Source organism: Gadus chalcogrammus, chromosome 22, assembly GCF_026213295.1.
Source record: "Gadus chalcogrammus isolate NIFS_2021 chromosome 22, NIFS_Gcha_1.0, whole genome shotgun sequence".
Taxonomy (NCBI): Eukaryota; Metazoa; Chordata; class Actinopteri; order Gadiformes; family Gadidae; genus Gadus; species Gadus chalcogrammus.
In genome coordinates, this window is record NC_079433.1 from 15,897,063 (window position 1) to 15,916,241 (window position 19,179).

Consider the following 19,179-nt stretch of genomic DNA (forward strand, 5'->3'; position numbering starts at 1 on the left):
AGCTGCTCTCAGTACCGTTACGAGAGCCGGGGAAGGTGGAGCAACATCGTACCCAGAACATCACGTCCACGTGGCGATCACAAAAAGAGCGCTCCTGTTGCTTCACATGGGACTTGCTTGGAAGGTGGTTGAAAGGCTTGTAGACATGGAGATGTTTGTTGATGTTTCCTGCAGACGTCGGACCACTGATGAACACGCTGTCCTGATTGGCTGCTGCTCCACTTCCACCGGCGATGGAGGGGGGTGGGACGATCGCACGGCGCCGTCGGTTAGCTTTGATGATCCACACGAAGGGAAGAGGACGCGGATCAGGACCTGTTTACTGGGACGCACTGAGGCATGATGGGTACCGAGCTGGTCTGAGCCCAGTAGGCCGGCCGGGAGGAGGCCGAGGAAGGAAACCCATCTCCGCCCTCTGTGTTAACAAAGACTCTGCCGCCGACAAAACACACTTCCTGCGCTGAGCATGCAGGGTCGCTGCTGCTACGACACACACACATAAAAACACATGTGTGCCCATACACACACACATTCATACACACACTCACATGCTTGCATACACACACATACACACACATTTGTGTATACACACACATACTCACACTTTTTGATGCACACACACGCACACTACATTACTGTTCATACTGAACCATGACACAAATCGTCCGAGGACAAATCTGTCTCCTTGATAACTCAAAGCCTGAATAGTCAAAGAAATTAAAATGATAGAAAGCGTTTGAAGTGGAGCAACAGGAGCAGACAGCGAGGGGGAGAGGGATGAAATAGAGGGGAGGGGGGGGGGGGGAGAAAGAGAGATTTATATTCTCTAAATCAAGAGAGAACAGTTTCTGTGAAATCTTGAGCGATAAACCCTTTTTCTTGCCTCTTACAGTAACATCTGTGGCCCAGATCAAAGTGCTGCGTTCCACCCCTGACCCCCCCTGACTGAGGCCCAGTCTCCAGCGGCTCCCTCCACATGTAGTTCCTCAAGCTCTCAAAGGGTCCGTACTCCCGTGGCGATGCCGACGTCTTTATATTCCTGCTCAACACATACCAGACAATGTCAAGGACGCATTCTCAAAGTCACCTTTTTATCAACCACCCTGCACATTCAAAAACTTTCATTTTGAAAAAGCGTGTGGCATTCAGGATTCCATCGATGAACGCCGCATAACGTTAGTATTATGGTGCTGTTTAACATCAGTCTGATGTGGGGACAGCGGCGACAGAGCAGCCCTGCCCGCCTGGAACAGGACAGGCGCGTCAGATAAACAAGCAGGGCCCTGGGAGACCTGTGGCTCCTCTCAGCGTCTCCGGACTGGGGCCAGACACTGATCATGGGAGAGCAGCGGTCCAAACAAGGATGAAAGCAGATCTCCACGGCCGAGGTCTGGGGGAAGGTCACTGTTTACGTAACTCTGTGAGATCCTTGATCTCGTCTCGAGTACAGATGTCCTCTTCCTCTACCGTCCAGGAGAGCAGCGATCTGGCCGCCATCGTGAAGCGGTCTGATATGAAGCAGGCGTGTGTGCTCGGAGGCACGTGTACAGAGACACGGGCCAGCTTCAAAATATTCAGGACAAAACACTGAAAGGCCGTTTCATCCAGGGACAATCTAGCTCTATGGTTATCAAAGTGACCAGACGGCATTCAGGAATCACACTTGGAAAAGATCGCTTTAGGGATTGTTTATTTTGGCAAAATGGAGATTGTTTCTAATATCAACTGAAAGTGCTTTTCATTGAGGCCATTCAGCCACATTCAGACCCTCTTCCTGCTCGGCTCTCGTGGCCCTCTCCAGTGGGAGGGGGTTGGCTGTGAGTATCAGTGGGGCCTGGTGTGGGTGGGGGGTGGGGGGGGGGTTATTCTAAGGAAATGGACGAGGCCAAGGGAGGGGCGAGAGTTCCTCCTCTCTTATCGTCGCGTCCTCCTGTCTTAACGGCTCGCTGTGCGTAGCTCACACCGTCAGAGCTGACGCCCGGCCGCAGAGGGCAGGGCAGGGAGGGGACAGATTAGCAGTTCACACACTCGATGTTTAGGGACAGCTTGACTGCTCTCACACCTCTCCAGGCACGGTGCTTACAGGCGTCGTAAAAGTAACGGCTGAGGACGGAGCTTCACACGTACGGCGCGACCGTTTCCTCAGGCTCTGCTAAGGAGACTCAAAAAGGAAAGCCCTACAGGTTATAATAACCGGGGAAATGTGAACTGATACAGGTACTGACATAGGCATGACATGAGCGTTTGGTAGCTCCCTGGAATCGGTCGCTGACTTTTATTGCCTCGTATTGTCGGGAACTGGAGAGGCAATAAAGTGCACAGCCGTTTCAGACGGAGAGCACAGCCCAGATAGTTTGTAACTTCTGGGAACTCCAAGTCTAGGAGGAAGGGAGGGAGGTGGGGATCCCAGGGCCGAGGGGAGGAAGATGTTTGGAACCAGAACAACCTTTCTGACTCAGCAGGGTCAGAAGGCAGCCATCTTGGGTCTCGCCCAGACCCTGGTCTCAGCACGTTGATGATCCCGTGCCCTTGACATCACGCCGGCTCCCGGGGGAGGGCGGAGGCCAGGATTTGGGTCATTACGAGGCAGGAAAGGGACTCTGATTGGATGGCATGGGATCAACCAGGCCGGGTGCATCCCCTCCCTCCATCACTCAGACTCTTTCCTGGCCAACGTTCCTGGAAAAGGGCTGGAGCCCAACCTGTCGGTCCACGAACCCATACCCACAGGGGGTCCCTCTGAGGGGATGTCCAGACCCCAAGACCTCTGGCTCTGAAGTCCACTCACCTATCAATCAGATCAGGTTTAAGATATCGCTTAACATGGAAAATCCCAAAGGGAAATTCAGTGTGAAAACAGTGTTTTGGTAGAGCTACAAATTATGAAATAAAAACATGAGGAATATAGGTAGGTTCCCGACCCGTCTACTCCCAGTTCGGGCATCTGGTAAGGACCCCACTGGATGCCCCCCTTGGGAGGTGTTCCAGGCACGTCCAATGGGGAGGAGTCCTCTGGGAAGTCCCAGGACTAGGTGGAGAGATATCTCAACACTGGGCTGGGAACGCCTCGGGATCCCCCCGTCAGAGTTGGTCAATGTGGCCCGGGAAAGGGAAGTCTGGGGCCCCCTGCTAGAGCTACTGCCCCCGCGACCCGACCCCGGATAAGCAGTTTGAAGATGAGGATGAGGGTAGGTTCCCACCTTCCCAGCCTGCTCCTGAATGTCAGAAGGCCAGGGGCATGTTTCAGTCCAACTTTCATTTGAGGAGACTTAGAGAAGCACGCGAGAACATTGGGTGCACAGAAAAATGCAAAAATGTACATCTTAAAGAAAGACCTGTTTATGATGCAACTTTTTCTACTGCTTATTGAACAATTGTAAATATATAAATAATTACATATATATTTTTATATGATGTATAGATGTGCGTCATTAGCCGTGCATGCCATGGAAAACAAACTTATTGTTCTATATTCCTGAATAATTGATTGAATAAAACTCTGCATTTCAAATAGCGTCTGGGATAGTTTCTGATCTAACAGACTCTCTAACAGATCCTGGAACAATGTTTTGCTTTGGAAGGACTTTTTGCTCACATATTTCATCATATAATTGAAAGAATGTGTCACTGGCAACGATTTTCAGCAAAGGGTGAATCACTGTACGCATGCACGCACACACACAGACACATTAAGACAATATGATATTTAGAGTGTTTCTATTTTCTAATACTGTGTACACTGTATCTAATCCACAACATTAAAGCCATTAATAGTTGCAAAAGATGCAGTCGCGTTTCAACTTCAACCCACTGTCCTCAAGGTTGTATTTGTTGTATGCCGCACACACACCCACCACACACACACACACACACACACACACACCGCTTCCTTCCTCTTGTTGTGCTGTTATTGTTCTGAGAGGGTCACATCTTGCTGGAACCAGAACTGGCAGGGCGCTATCGTCCAACATAACGCTCCTAACGAACCAAACAACGTCCCCCACTGTTCCCAGTGCCCATCGCTCAAATCGATGGTTAGACTGGAGCTACAGCTGGCTCCTCACAATGATGATGTCCCCTCGATGGCCCTGTGCCATGTAAAAACGTTCGGTATATTCTCTGATGTAAACCATTAGTTTAGACCACTAATTGCCACTAATAAATGGTGGATGGCAATTCAAATTGTTTAATATCCCCCCCCCCCCACCATCACCGCTTGAGGCGTCTTTGCTTCGTTGACTTGGACGAAAACATGTTAACCATGTTTAGAAAAGGCTAATTGGACAAATGTGTTACAATTGGGTGAAGCGAACGAATAGAATGCGGCCGTCCCCACCTGGGCTGTGCAGAAAGGACGCGAGGAAGGAAACACGCGGCACCGCCTCCTGTGTCTTATTGTTGCTTTATTTATTCCGGGAACAAATTCAATCCATCACATAAATATTAATATCCTTCCAGAAGCACACACAGAGCGAAAAGGGTGAAAATCGGCCACAGCATAAAAACCTTTATTTTCAACATTAAGGCTTCATTTGAAGCAATATTTCCAATATCCTTTTTCGTATTACAACCATATACAAAACTTTGCTGAATTAAAAGTTCAGAGTAGGGCAGGACCGGTAAAGTGCATTTTGATTTGCTCTCTCTCTGGCTGGGAGGGATGACTGGCCAACTAGAGCCCAAGAGAGTGAAGCTGGTGATAAACTCACACCTTGCAGTCTATCTGAGACTATATCCTGTGATATGAGATACATCGAGGCTACAGACAGCTGGAGGATCTTCCAGCGAGTCTTCCAATGGAATGTAAACATCTGGTCTGTTTATAGTGGACAACATGGAGGCCGTTCACCTTGGGCTACAATGATTGACATCTGCAACGTTTAAAGTCCGCTCTTAGTTTTGCTCCCGTCTTGTGCAATCTCCGAAGAGCTCTGGTAAAAAAGAAAAAGAAGGGTCTCTAAAAATGCACCGCAGGTGGGCTTCTGAACCCTCCCTAGGACGGGTGGGACACCCCAGGGTGTGTTCTCCATGGTGGGCACCGGGGACCCACAGGGCTGTGTGACAGAACACTTTGGCGTACTCACGGAACATGAGGCTCAGCGTCACTGAGTCTGCTCAGTCAAATGAAAACATTGAGGCCGAGCAAAATAAATCAACACTATCGGGTTTCAGAGAGCAGAAGACGGACAGCGTGCTGTTTGGCCGGGACAAACAGGCCTGGACCGGCTCCAACCAGACCACAGGGGGGGAGGGGGAAGAGGGGGGCTCTGGGTTCCTCAAAGGAAGAACTGATCTGACTTCAAGAGGTTGATCTGTGGATAACACGGGCGAGCTCATCCTGCAGCCTGTAACAGAGCTGCACCAGGTCACGTTCTCCTCCTGGGGGGCTATAGGTCACGTTCTCCTCCTGGGGGCAATAGGTCGTTCCTCCTCCCTAGGGGGGCTATAGGTCACGTTCTCCTCCTGGGGGGCTATAGGTCACGTTCTCCTCCTGGGGGGCTATAGGTCACGTGCTCCTCCTGGGGGTCTATAGGTCAAGTTCCTCCTCCTGGGGGGCTATAGGTCACGTTTCTCCTCCTAGGGGGCTATAGGTCACGTTCTCCTCCTGGGGGGCAATAGGTCGTTCTCCTCCTGGGGGGCTATAGGTCGTTCTCCTCCTGGGGGGCTATAGGTCACGTGCTCCTCCTGGGGGTCTATAGGTCAAGTTCCTCCTCCTGGGGGGCTATAGGTCACGTTCCTCCTCCTGGGGGGCAATAGGTCACGTTCTCCTCCTGGGGGGCAATAGGTCACGTGCTCCTCCTGGGGGTCTATAGGTCAAGTTCCTCCTCCTGGGGGGCTATAGGTCGTTCTCCTCCTGGGGGGCTATAGGTCACGTTTCTCCTCCCTAGGGGGGCTATAGGGCAGGATGACCCTCCCTCCCTAAGGGGGGCTATAGGCCAGGATTAGCCACGTTTAGGAGGCACAGGCCCCCTTGATCCCGGATGTCAAACAGAAAAATGTGTCCTATTTCCCGCCCTTTGAGGGAAATGGGACAAGGGGGATGGGGGTGGGGGTCTTAAGCGGCGAAGACATTCACCCATCCAAGCATTTCCAACGTAGCAAGATCTGTGTCTGGTCCTTGTGCCATGAAACTGCCACGGAAAAGCGTGAGGAACCCCAAAGTAAAACGCCACCGCCGCCACCACCACCGCCACCACCGCCACCACCACCGCCACCACCACCGCCACCACCACCACAGCCACCACCACCACCGCCATCATCTGGTCTTCTTCTTCTGCTGCCGGAGGGCCTTCCTCCGCTTGGCGATCATGGCGTGCAGCTTGTCCACGCCCTCCCTCAGGCCCTCCCCGATGATGGCGCAGGCGGGCTGCAGGTGCCAGGGCGTGGCCGCCCCGAGCTCGCGCAGCGCCAGCAGCCGCTCCATCTCGGCCAGGGCCAGGGCGTCCCGCAGGTCCTGCTTGTTGGCCACCACCAGCACGGGCACGCCCTGGTTCTCGGCCAGCCGCGTGATCTTGTGCAGCTCCGTCTTGGCCTCCTCCATGCGCTCGCCGTCCACCGAGTCCACCACGAACACCAGGCCGTCGGCGCAACGCGTGTACGAGCGCCACAGCGGCCGCAGCTTCTCCTGGCCGCCCACGTCCCAGAAGTGGAAAGACGCCGACGGGGTCGTCCAGTGGCGTCGCCGTTCGCCGCCGCCGCCGCCTCCCAGCGAGAGCTTGATCTTCTCACTGTTGAAGCCCTTGGTGGGCACGGTGTTGACGAACTCGTTGAAGCGCAGGCGGTACAGGACGGTGGTCTTGCCGGCGCAGTCGAGCCCCAGGATGACGATGTGAAGCGGCTGGAAGGACGGCAGGCAGGGCAGGAGGCGGTCCGACGAGAGCCCGTTCCCCATGGTGGGTCTGCTGCTCCGGTGTCACGTCCACCGTGGACACCAGAGGCTTGAGGCGGAGGAGGGGGGGGGGGGGGAGCTGGGCTCACAGCAAGATCTTCAACAGTCTTCACTTATTACCAGGGCACTGCTGGTGCAGCAACAGGGGCCTGCAAAAGAAAATGCCAACACTGTCATTGAAGTGTAAATACAAGCAGCACACACACACAAAACATAGCTGGGTTGGTTCGTGGTTGCAATAGGAGAAGTAAATGATTAGTGAATAAAATTCGGATATCTATTCGTCGTTACAAAGACAGCGCGGCGATCCTCGTCTCTCCTTTCAGTGGAGATGAATGACACGTTTAACAGTGGGGTGGACCGAACCCTCATTTGCACATGTAGGCGGTGGAGCAAAGGATTTCATACGCTAATTTCTATTCACTGGGTCACATCAGAGGGCCAGGCGGTAGGATGTTTTTTTTTTGGGAATGTCTGTTTCGACCACAGCGTCCACCCTTGCATCTTTAACGGAGGTGGTGGTGGGTTTGATTCCTGCAGGGCACCCGGAGACAGGCATAGAGGTGTTGCTCGGCAACATAGACAGAGGCTGGGCTTCATTAAAACAACAAGTGTTACAAAATAAAAGCCCAGACGTATGCCACGGGGCTGGAGCTCAGCCTGAGTCTTATGATGAAACAGCACGCAGCCTGACAGCACACAAGCCCATCCGATAGCTTCTTAGAATGATTATTAAGGGTTGGTATGTTTAATAAACATTATCCTATCCATGTTGGGAGGACATAAGAGACGAGATGAATCCGAGCCACTTACCCTCATGCTGCTGCTTCAGCCATCGCGAACAGAAACGGATCGATAAAAGCTGGAGACCTGCTGGCTGATCCTCCGGGTCCGTGAGACCACCGATCATGGGGTCCGTGAGACCACTGGATCATGAAGTCCGTAATACCACTGTTTCATGGGGTCCGTGAGACCACTGGATCAGGGGGGTCCGTAAGACCACTGGATCATGGGCGCGTGAGACCACTGGATCACGAAGTCCGTCGGTCGGCGCTCCTCTCTCCGCACGAGGGGGAGCGCCCGATCATCAGCGCGAAGCCCAATTGGCTGCTTCCGAACATCCCCCAGGATCCCCGTGATGTGATTGGACAAAAGTGCCGCCTGTAGCGCGTCTCCGTGCCACGCCCACACGCAGCCACCTGTCAGTCAACCCGCTCTGAGCAAGGGCGCGCGAGTGTTGATGTGCGTGTTGATGTCCATATCAAATATGAGAGCTCTAAACAATCCTGATACCGATTCCCTTCTGTAAAAAATGTCAGACTTTATAAAGATTATGTCTTTGGAGAAGCGCTAAAAAAACAATTTAACTATAGAGGCCTACTTCTCATCTTTAGAACAATTAACAAAAGTTAATATTATTAACTGTTATTATATATTATTATTGATGTTGAGTAAGAAGTCCTGGGCTAAGCCCACATCAACTTGAAACACATATCCTGACACGTCTTTGGCCAAAACTTCGAGTTTGTGTGTGGTTTGCAGGTCGATGTGTGTTTGTGTTGTATGTGTGTTGTATGAGTGTTTATATGTGTGTTATATGAGTGGTTCTTTGTGTGTGCGTGTGCGTGCGTGCGTGCGTGCGTGTGTGCGTGCGTGCGTGCGTGTGTGCGTGTGCGTGTGCGTGTGCGTGCGTGCGTGCGTGTGATGAGGTTTTGTATGTGTATGCAGATCAGCCTGTCCGGGGTTAATCGCTCTCGGTCGACGCTACTTACAACAAAGACAAGTCTGCCTCAACAGTTTATTCCAAGTGAAGCACCGGATACCAATACTAGCATTACATTGTTGCAAACATGCTGGCAATTTCAACTCAATAAACAGTAAGTCACAAGAAGCGGTAAGCATGCAAATAAACTGTGAAGAAAGTACAGTTTCAGCAAAAAAAATCGCGGAGTACCATGCTGCTCGGGCGCCACCCTGTGGTGACTGCCCTGCAACGAAACTTAGCGATGAATTATATATATATTATTATAGAGATATCATATATATATTATTATATTATATTCATCGCGTGCACACAAGCACGCAGACACACACACAGACACGCGCACCCCCCCCACACACACACTGAAAGGCAATACTGTTTGCTTTGGCTTTTACCTTAACATATATAGATATAAAAACAATGTTGATGACATAATTATAACATGAGTTTAAAACATACGCAGCACCAATTTGTCATTCCCCTTGCAGTGCAGATCAGATGGAGCCCTCGCATGGCTCCTTTGTCCTCGCTCCCGCCGCCCAGACGGCTTGCTCTGCTACAGCTTCAGGGAGCTGAAGGCGGTGTAGGAGGGGTCCCAGGCCAGGAACCAGCCCGTGAAGGTGGCGGGCTCGTGGCCCTGCTTTACCGTCACCACGGGGGTCCGGGGTCCCGGCCCCCTGGGTCGGTCTCTATGTACTGTTGAGCTGCGAGGGGAACGGTGCAAACACAGGTTAGGAAGGCGCTGCCGACCCCCCAGACCTGCTGCTCATACGGGGGGACGCCTCGTGTTTTACTTTGATTTGAAGATTTCATCTTCAAAAAAAAAAAACTGAGAAAGTTGAGTTTTCTGATTGAAATAAATAACAATAAAAATAAAAACATGAATGAAACTGATTAAACTTTGTCGATCACTAACCCGATCTGACAGACTCTGTTCTTTCCAGATCGTTGGCGTCCTTTCCAAACCAAAGGAACACCTGTGAGGAGTACACATTGGACCTGTGAGATATGAGGGGACTGAATGTGACGCTGTGCTCATGGTGTGTGTTCTCCGGGTCCTGGGGCCGGACGTCCCGTACCTGGTCCCACACGTCCAGCAGCATCACGTCGTCCTCGGCCAGGTCCTCCTGGGTGAACTCCCCGGGACCTCCTCCACCTTGGGGGCAAGACAGCCAGGTCATGTGGAGAACCACGCCCTCACGTGCACACACACATACGCGCAAACACACACACACACACACATGCATACCCACGCGCACATACACAAACACACACATACTCACACGCACATGCATGGCCACACACACCCACGTGCATACCCCCCCCCCCCACACACACACACACACACAGGCACATGCATACCCCCCCACACACACACACACACCCACACACACACACACACACACACACACTGACACGCACATGCATACCCGCCCCCCACACACACACACACACACACACCCCGCACACATTACGCACGCAGACTCTCTTTTAGTTGTTGGCAAGTCTGCAGAGCCTCAGGGCAGCTGTTTGATGAGGCCAAAGGAGCTGTTGTGAAGGGAGTAGGCCTACAACATATTTGCCAGAGTACAGATGTATGTACAGGTGTCTTAAGGGCTCCCCCACTCCCTGTCATCTGTCCATATGACAACAACATCCATCCCAGTTTCTAAAAGCCAATTTGCCTGATTTATTTTTCGACGTTGTTGCAGTTCGCCGTGCAAATTAATTTCATAATGGCTGCCGCAGTGGAGCTGGCAGTGTCTGCTCTACGGCATAGCGTTGTTCACAGTTATTTATAGAGCACTATTCAGCACACTGGCAATTCTGGCTCTCACACACTAGTTTTCCCACTTTGATCATTTTATATAACTTGAGGAGCATGGAAATGCTCATTTTTTTAATGTTATTTTCTATTTTTTTTATCCTAAATAATTGATTGGCGATCAACTGATCAACTTTTAGAACTGAGGGGGATGGCGCATTTCTCCCATAGCAGCAGATCAGATGTTAAAGGATACAAGTATGTATAGATACATATAACGTACCTTTACTATTTATAATGGTTCCCCTCATTCCATATTCAGTTTTATAATGGAACCAATGATGTGGAAAATGAATACGTATGAAAGTAAAACTAGTGATGGTTCCTCACCATAAACGTGCCGGTCTTGTTGGAGCAGCCGAACAGACGGACGGGATGACTCATGCTCTGACTCTGCAGGTTGTCCGAGGTCTGATAATCTGACTTCCCGCCCAACGCATCCCAGAAGTCCGCTGTAATGCAGGAACAGAAACTTCACTCACACACAGAAGTCCGCTGTAATGCAGGAACAGAAACACACTCACACACACACACACACACACACACACAAGCACACAGTCTGATCATAGACAAGACACAATAAAGGTTATGCAAATTGGGCCAGTATATCGCCCTCTTAGCACCGAACACTGTTTGTGTTCGGAGAGTGTGAACGGCCGGATGGAAAGGCCTCCAGACAGACGGGGTCTGGTGCTTTACCTGGCTCCTCCCCCTCTGCTATGCGCTTGCTGTTACACACCAGCTTCTCGCTGATGTACTGGGCCCCCTTCTCCTCTTCCCCGCTGGCCCCTCGGCCCACCCACAGGAACCCCCGGCCCCGGGTGTCCTGAGCAGGAAGCGTCGTTGGCGTTCAGGCTGGACGCCCTGGCCTCCACCTGATGGCCACAGACAAGAACACATTCAGGACCCCCTGAAGAGTATCTGCTGTACTGAATCAACTATTCTGATCTTATTCTTATCTAGTTTAACAATGTACTGAAGAATAGTGTCACGAGAGTATTTCCCGCATTGAGGATTTATGAATGGAGTAACGCATGGGGAGGGACCATGAACAGTCTAGTGGTCTGTCTGTAAGCCCCCTGTGAAACAGGTCTGTCTATGAGCACCCTGTGTAACAGGCCTGTCTGAGAGCACCCTGTGTAACAGGCCTGTGAGCACCCTGTGAAACAGCCTACATGCCTGTCTGTGAGCACCCTGTGTAACAGGCCAGTCTAAGAGCACCCTGTGTAACAGGCCAACCCTGACTTAGACTCATTTGCATCTCTGAACTCACTGGAATTTTGCTTAGCTTAAAAAAATATGCCAGATGTGAGTTATTTTGATAATCGTCACACCAACCCAGGCCACGCCCCATCCCTTATGAGCTAAACCTGCTCAATGATTTGCATATTGGTTTGTGATGCGTTCAATGTTACAGGAATGTGTATATGTTCTACTAGCTTTGCTTTTCCATTGGACATATAGTGAAGTACTTGTGAGGGGGTCACTCTAAGAATGGATGAACCAGACATTAAATACATACAGGGCCGGACTACTTTCAATTTAAATCAAAACATTGTTAATAAAAAAGTATACAAACAAATGTGAATAATAGTTTTTTTTAAATGCTTACCTCTGCGATTCTTGTAATGGTGCTCAGATTCTTCCGCACCTGGAAGAGGCGGGTTGCAGGTGGGGCGGCCTGACCCCCCAGGCGGGACGTACCATTCTTAAAGACTATCAGGGGCGTGGTCTTAAAGAGACTCAGGAGGGGGGGGGCTCCTTGCCCTGGGAGACCCTGACCTGAGAACACAGAAGAAGAGCCCATTTGGTACATCCTCACATATCACTACTACTACTACTGCTACTACTACTACTGCTACTACTATACTACTACTGCTACTATTACTATAAGTAGAACTGCTAGCGGTACTGCTACTACTAGTACTACTACTACTGCTACTACTACTACTGCTATACTATACTACTACTACTACTAGTATAGTAGTACTATACTACTACTACTACTGCTACTACAACTTATTCACCTAATACTAATTCTACTGCAAACTATACTATGATGAATAATATGCAGATTACTACTAGGCCTACCGCTATAGCTCATAATAAAGTAGATACAGATAATAGATAATAATAATTATAATCATCAACAAATAATACTAAACTCAAACCTCTTTGGCCAAAAAAAAACGTGCATACCTATTTCTATGCCAATGCTTTTTTTTAATAAATGGTATGATTTCTCATTTCTAATCTAGCAATGTTGGGTAAGAGGTATCGTTAGCCAAGAAGACGACTGGCTATGCCTCGTCCTCCCAGAGTTACCACCACAATGTGACGACAGGAGAAAGAGCACAGTCAATCTAGTTGTGCTTAGCTCTGCTTCTTGCACACGGTCCAGCCTGAGGGGACATGACCCCTGAGTGCACTAAAACAAAACCAGTCAGTCAAGCTCTCCAGGCATCTCATTTGCATTTCCCGTTGGACTCCAGTCGGCCCCCCGGCCCACCTGGACGGCGTTCCCTCCCAGGGACCGGTCCAGCTCCACCGTGAGGAAGGCGGAGGCTGTCAGCTCGTCCAGGGTGCAGCTGGCTCCCTGCCTGGAGGCCGGAGGAGGGAGGGACATGACAAGATAGCTTGCACACAGCTTGCATATAGCCCGGCAGCGCATGCATCAACACATGGACACATGGTGCATATCGCGTGTGATGGGTGCTGGATGCCTACCAGGTGTAGATGATCTGGCCCTTCCTGTATGTGTACAGGATGATGTAACAGTCTCCGCCGTAGAACTGACCGTAGGTGTCAGCGTCCACCGGAACTCGTCCGCTGCTCTCCACCCTCCAGATCTGAAAGGAGATTGAAAGAAATGTATTTTCTTAAATGTTTTATAGTATGAGTATCTGCACATCGGACACACTTGGTGAGTTTGCTGCCATCTACAGGTCACAGGGCGCTATGGATGCTATCGTCTGGTAAAGAAGGAGGAGGTCGAGCCCACCTGGGTTTCCCCACTCCCGTCGTCCACCATGTTGTACTGGGCCGCCATTTGGGCGGAGCTGTGGAGCTTCGAGGCGTCGAACTGGGTCTGCTGGATCTTGGCGATTCTGTTGGTGACGTAGACCTTCCCGAAGCCCTCGCTCTGGTCCTTCTCCCTCCAGCCCGAGAAGAACTGCCTGAAGATGGCTGTTTCCCCAGCCTCCGGGAGAACCTGGATCTGTTGGTGGGGAGGGAAATGCACATGATTTACATTGCATTATGACATTATGCTTGGGGTGCCATCATGCTTGGCTATTTCCGGATATAAGAGAGAAATCCTTCATGTGCATGTTGTGAAAAGATCATGGGCTAAAAATTCAACTCTGCTTCGGGAGAAGAGCAAGGAAAAGTTGGAACATTGATTTCATCGGTCCGGGAGTTTGGTTCTCTGGTCTTATTCCGGGAAATGTATGATTCCGGGATTATGCAGATGTGTGAGAGTAAGGAAACAGCTGGCAGTACTCTGTGGTGAACCAGTCCTATCTCTATACCACTGGGTTCATGTGCTCCACTGTACCGCTCTGTAGTGTACCACTCCTCACTATCTCTATACCACTGGGTTCATGTGCTACACTGTACCGCTCTGTAGTGCACCAGTCCTCACTATCTCTATACCACTGTGTTCAAGTGGTCCCCCAGTCCTACCACCTCTCTGTTGTAGATGTATTCTATGTTTCTAAGTCATGAAAAATATCTAGAATCTAGAAAAAGACAAGCAAAGAATCAGTGGTGACTGGTTTGGTATAAACGCCATACCTGGCCGTCGCCCAGCGCCCAGGTAGGAACAGTAATAGCATAGAGACCATGAAGGCAGAATGTTCCTAACCTGTGTGTTTGGGTCGTAGCCCATCTGTTTGATGAAGCCCTCAGCTGTTTTCATGGCCTCTCTCCTCTCACTGGGGTTGGCCTTATGTCCTGTCCAAAGCAAATAGGATCATAGTAAATAAGTAAGAATATCTTTGTTTATAGAGCACCTTATTAAATGATGGTATGAAGTGCTTAACAGAGTGCAGAAGCAATACATATACACACACAAGGCAATAGATATACACATAAGGCAAAAACATTAGAGTAAAGAAAGAATGTGTAAAGGGCAGGTAATACAGATGCTATACAGAAATAAGGTTTACATTTACTACGGGTTTGAGAAGATACCTTTCCACACAAAGATCTTCTTGTTCTTGCCATTGTCGAGGATGAAGCATTCATCCGACAGCAGTTGCTCCTGGTTGAATGGGTTTTCCTCTGACACAAGGGACACCTTCATGTCCCCCGAGGCATCAGACACCTGCAGACAAATCACAGAACTAATGTCAAAAGTAATGTCTACCAGTGAAAGTGAGTCCTGAAGTGTAACTGGATTTTATATGTATGTGGGTATGTATGAATGGGTGAATGTCTGTACGTTTTTACATTATGTACGTAGGTACGTAGGTATGTATGTTTAGTGTTTGAGACTGCATGTATATTGTACCATGTATAGTTTTGCGATCTTTCTATTGGCCATGTCGGCGACTGTATCCTCGCTGTCATCGTCCTCCGGTAATTCTGGCTTTCTCCCCAGAACCTGCCATGTGAAAGGAAGCGTTAGGAGCTTGATACATGTGCACAGCACACGATACAGTTAAAGGACCGCAAAGACTCTGCTGCTGTTTGTGTGATTGGCTGCAATAAGTAACAAAGAGGTCAACAATAACAGCATATTTATTCTGTTTCTCTTTAGAGGTCCACAACGTACGGCAGGAAACCAGAGAAGAGGTTAACCGGAGACACGGTCATTGTGGAAGTAGTCTAGTCTCATTAGTCTGTAGTAATGTTGCTGATTTGAGAGTTAGACTTTGGTTAAAAAAGCATGACAAAAACCTTACCTCGGTCAAACTCGATGGCTCACTTCCCTCTTCCACAACCACAAGCTTGGCCCTCCCATTTCTCTCGTTGTCACGGATACCGTTGGCTACTTGCATCGCCTTCAGTCGCTCAAACTTGTTGCACATGGAACCACACCATTGGTAAATCACCTAAGGAAGCAGACAGGCGACAGAAGAGACAAGGTGAAGCTAACCCCAGTGTAAACATTTACTTTAACTTGAATACATGCCTCACTCCTCCTTTTATAAACATGTAGCAGGAGTTTGTTTAGGATGCCTTCAGGTAAATATAAAGCATTAACATCTTTAGGTGACAACAGCAAACTAGTAGATGCCCACTGCAATAAACCCTTGAAATGAATTTGGACATGGCCCAATGGCTGCGGTGCAAAATTAAGAGAAAACGTGTTTGTTTCTCAACCCAGATGGTTACTGCAATTCATGATTTGGGAGGACTTTTACTTTGAAGTGTCCACTTCTTCTCTGATATCGAGTGGATGCTTACCGCTCCGAGGTCCACGATGAAGCAGTCGCCCTTATTAAAGTTGGACCAGCTGAGCGGGACCTCCGTCGCCCTGACGACACGCCGGCCCTTGATGTGGAAGAGCCTCTGAGCAGAAAGGTCATTGGTGACCACATGGTGGAAGCCTGTTGACACTCCCCCTGTCTGCCAGGCAGAGAAAGGGTTTAGCATCAAGCATGTAGCCTTCAACACAGTTAGCATACAGAAGGGGACCAGATATCTGAAAGGAAAACACAGCGACATTTTAGTTTGTCGGCCCATGAGCAAAGCATCTGCTGTTGAAGAACGGACATCTTTTAAACTAAATCTAGTAATTGACATGCAGTTCTGTATAATTTTACTATGATGTGTTGACAGCTTTAGGAAACATCATAAATTGTATATAAAGTATATAGCCTTCTACACAGTTAGCATACAGTAATATCCTCTTCACAGTAAGTGTACAGTATATTGCCTACTTTGCCCTCAACACAGTATGCAGTATTAAACAGATGATCTACAGTTTATTGCTTGTTTGCACCCTTTTTTTTAACCCATGATGAGTAACTACTATTCCGTGCGCGGCCGCCAAACATAACTCTGCAGCAGAATTTATGGAACAAAACAGCGACTTAGGGGATATTTGAGCTTCAGCGTCACTACTTGGGTGGAGTTTGACGGGAGCCATGAAAGGCGTACTTTGTACGTGATGCCTCCCTTGAAGAGGCTGGTGAACGCGGTGGACTCCCCCCCTGCAGCTCCCGGTACTGCACCGGCCGGCCCCCCAGGAAGTCGTCCAGCTGGACACTGAAGATGGCCGCGGCCGTGCTCTCGTCCTGGCTGCACTCCTTCCCTGGGAGATAAGAGAACCTTTTATATTCTTATCTCCAATAAAATCGAATCATAAAGCGAATGATGGGAGTGGACCATTTTCACCCTTCTGTTACCACAGCAACGATGACCACGAAAAGATTGGAACAATACAAAACCCACGGCCCCTTCTGTTTGCCCGGAGCCAAATGTCATGTTTGCATAATATTTCACTTTTTATTTTTTCATGTGAAATGTTCATAACATGTATGAAAAGTTCATTTTAGAATGAATGTCAGATTTACATTCACATGATGTTATTAAGGGGACAGTGTGTGTGAATCTCCCAAGCTCTCTGTATGGTCAGACTGGTAAGACGGTAGTGTTGATCAGTCCCAGGTCGTCAGGACCTAAATGCCGAAGTCGAGCATAAAAAGTCTACAACTCACAACAAGTCATTTATATTGACCATGGGTTTACGGTAAAGTGTTACAGTCCAAAAAGCCAGCATGGTATACCAGCATTAATTAATCTGTAGTGAGGGAAGTGTTAAGGAAGAGTTAGGATCTGTGCAGTATTACTATGAACACATGCTCTTAATGGTTCAGTGGTATTCAGGAAGGGAGAGGACATGTGGCTAGAGAGAGAGAGAGAGAGAGAGAGAGAGAGAGAGAGAGAGAGAGAGAGAGAGAGAGAGAGAGAGAGGAGAGAGAGAGAGAGAGAGAGAGAGAGAGAGAGAGAGAGAGAGAGAGAGAGAGAGAGAGAGGATGTGAAAACCTCTTAATGTTATTGACTTCAACCGAAAAGGAAGTTGTGGGGGTGGGAGGGGGGGGGGGCGATGCAGGAGGGAGATGTAGTCATTCAGTGCATTTGCATCTTTCATCTTTCAAGAACTCGTACTAAATCTCTTAATTGGATTGAGTTTGATTCAGTTGAATGGCATAATCACAGAGCAGCTGGCATTTTGAATGATCAGATTTAATTTGGGAAATTCTGACGTTGGTAGCTAGCTACTTATAAATCATAAGTCAGACAGCTATTAATGGTTAGCAATTTTGATTATGGCCTCTGGCAGTAAGATGTCAGTGCAAACCTGTATAACTGGATTCCTCTTTCATGTGTCCATCAACACTTTCAAGAAGGAGACTCTTCAGAGCAAAGAGGCAGCAATGTTTCTCATAACATCGCCGACATTCCACAATCAAATTCCATATTCATATCATGATTGTTTAATCCTCTTTAATTTGATAAATGCTGCTTTACCACACTGTTCATAAGATATATCCATGTGGAATATATTTGCAATCATTGCTACACACAATATTAAACAAACATTAAGCACGTGGTTTGCGAGTCAGTTTCTGGATTTTAATGATGATCATAAAAGCTTAATGGCTTATTGCTTTGCTGCCTTGATTGTCTGGTGTGCAGAGGTTTCATAGCTCCTATTCTGAAGTAGCTGAGGTTAATTTCCCCAATACTGTTCATGTTTACATGTAAACATATCCATCAGTACTGCCTTTCCTCCAACACTCCACGGTACTAAACACAGGATACACATAGTGGATCAGATATCATAAAATATAGCAGCCAAACTCAATAGCATAACCGATATAGTCTAATACGCAGTACAGGGTGACATCAAATGACTTGCCCAGCCATGCACAATAGAGACATTATCATGCCATCCGTCCAAGCCATAGAGCAGCCTCCCATGACTCACCGAGCCAGTAGTGGAGGTCGTAGAACGAGTGGTTCTTCTGCATCGTCGTCCGCAGGACCAGGTAGGCGGCCGGTGAAGAAGCTCCCGTGGAGGCCCTCGGGCACGGGGGCCAGCTCCAGGCTCTCGATCCTCCACACCTGCAGGCCGGCCGCGCGGCCAGCCTTCTCAAACTCTTTGTGGTGGAGCACCATGTCTTCAGTGGGGCTGGAGGGTCAGGACGGAGGGCCAGGGGCTGGGCTGGGCTGGGGGGGGGGGGGGGGGGGCTGAAGGGTCAGGGGTTGAAGGTGGTGTCGGAGGGTTAGGGCAGAGTGGCCAGGGGCCGGTAGAAGTTGATGTCCGGAGGGTCAGGGAGGCAGGCAGAGGGCTGGGACAGGGGCCGGTAGAAGGCTGTGGCTGGAGGCAGAGGCAGGTGCTGGAGCACAGTGCAGCGTCTGTCAGCTGCGGACTGGGGAGGACTGTAGAGGCAGCACTGTGGGCTGCAGGCTTTTACGCTCTCAGGAAGCTCAGCACAGGGTGGGTGTGTCCCGACGTTGACGAGGTACACACACACACACGCACACTGAGTGGGACTTGGTTAATAAACAAGACTGACTCATGATGCAATCACACGCTGCTTCCTTTATCTTAAGTGCTTCACGGCGATAATGAGGAGACAGAGATATTACCACTGTGCTGTTACTGTACTTTGAATATCAAATACTATCAGCGTACCAAGGTAAACATTGCTGCAGCTTTGACTTTGATTTGTACACCGTTCTGGT

At 49.3% G+C, this 19,179-nt stretch overlaps 1 protein-coding gene and 1 pseudogene across 1 annotated transcript; both read right to left on the reverse strand.

The window, feature by feature from the left end:
* Positions 1-6,240: 6,240 nt before the first annotated feature.
* Positions 6,241-7,891, reverse strand: LOC130375993 (ADP-ribosylation factor-like protein 4A). Its single transcript, XM_056583178.1, has 2 exons — positions 7,703-7,891; positions 6,241-7,038 (listed from the first exon to the last, which is right to left on the reverse strand). Exon 2 carries the CDS (start codon positions 6,890-6,892, stop codon positions 6,257-6,259), a length of 636 nt encoding a protein of 211 aa, XP_056439153.1. The 5' UTR covers positions 6,893-7,038; positions 7,703-7,891; the 3' UTR covers positions 6,241-6,256.
* Positions 7,892-9,017: 1,126 nt separating this feature from the next.
* On the reverse strand, positions 9,018-18,642 carry LOC130375992 (scinderin-like; annotated as a pseudogene).
* Positions 18,643-19,179: the final 537 nt, after the last annotated feature.

Coding starts and splice junctions, on each gene's coding strand:
- LOC130375993 (XM_056583178.1), bottom strand. CDS start 6,892: ATGGGGAACGGGCTCTCGTCGGACCGCCTCCTGCCCTGCCTGCCGTCC.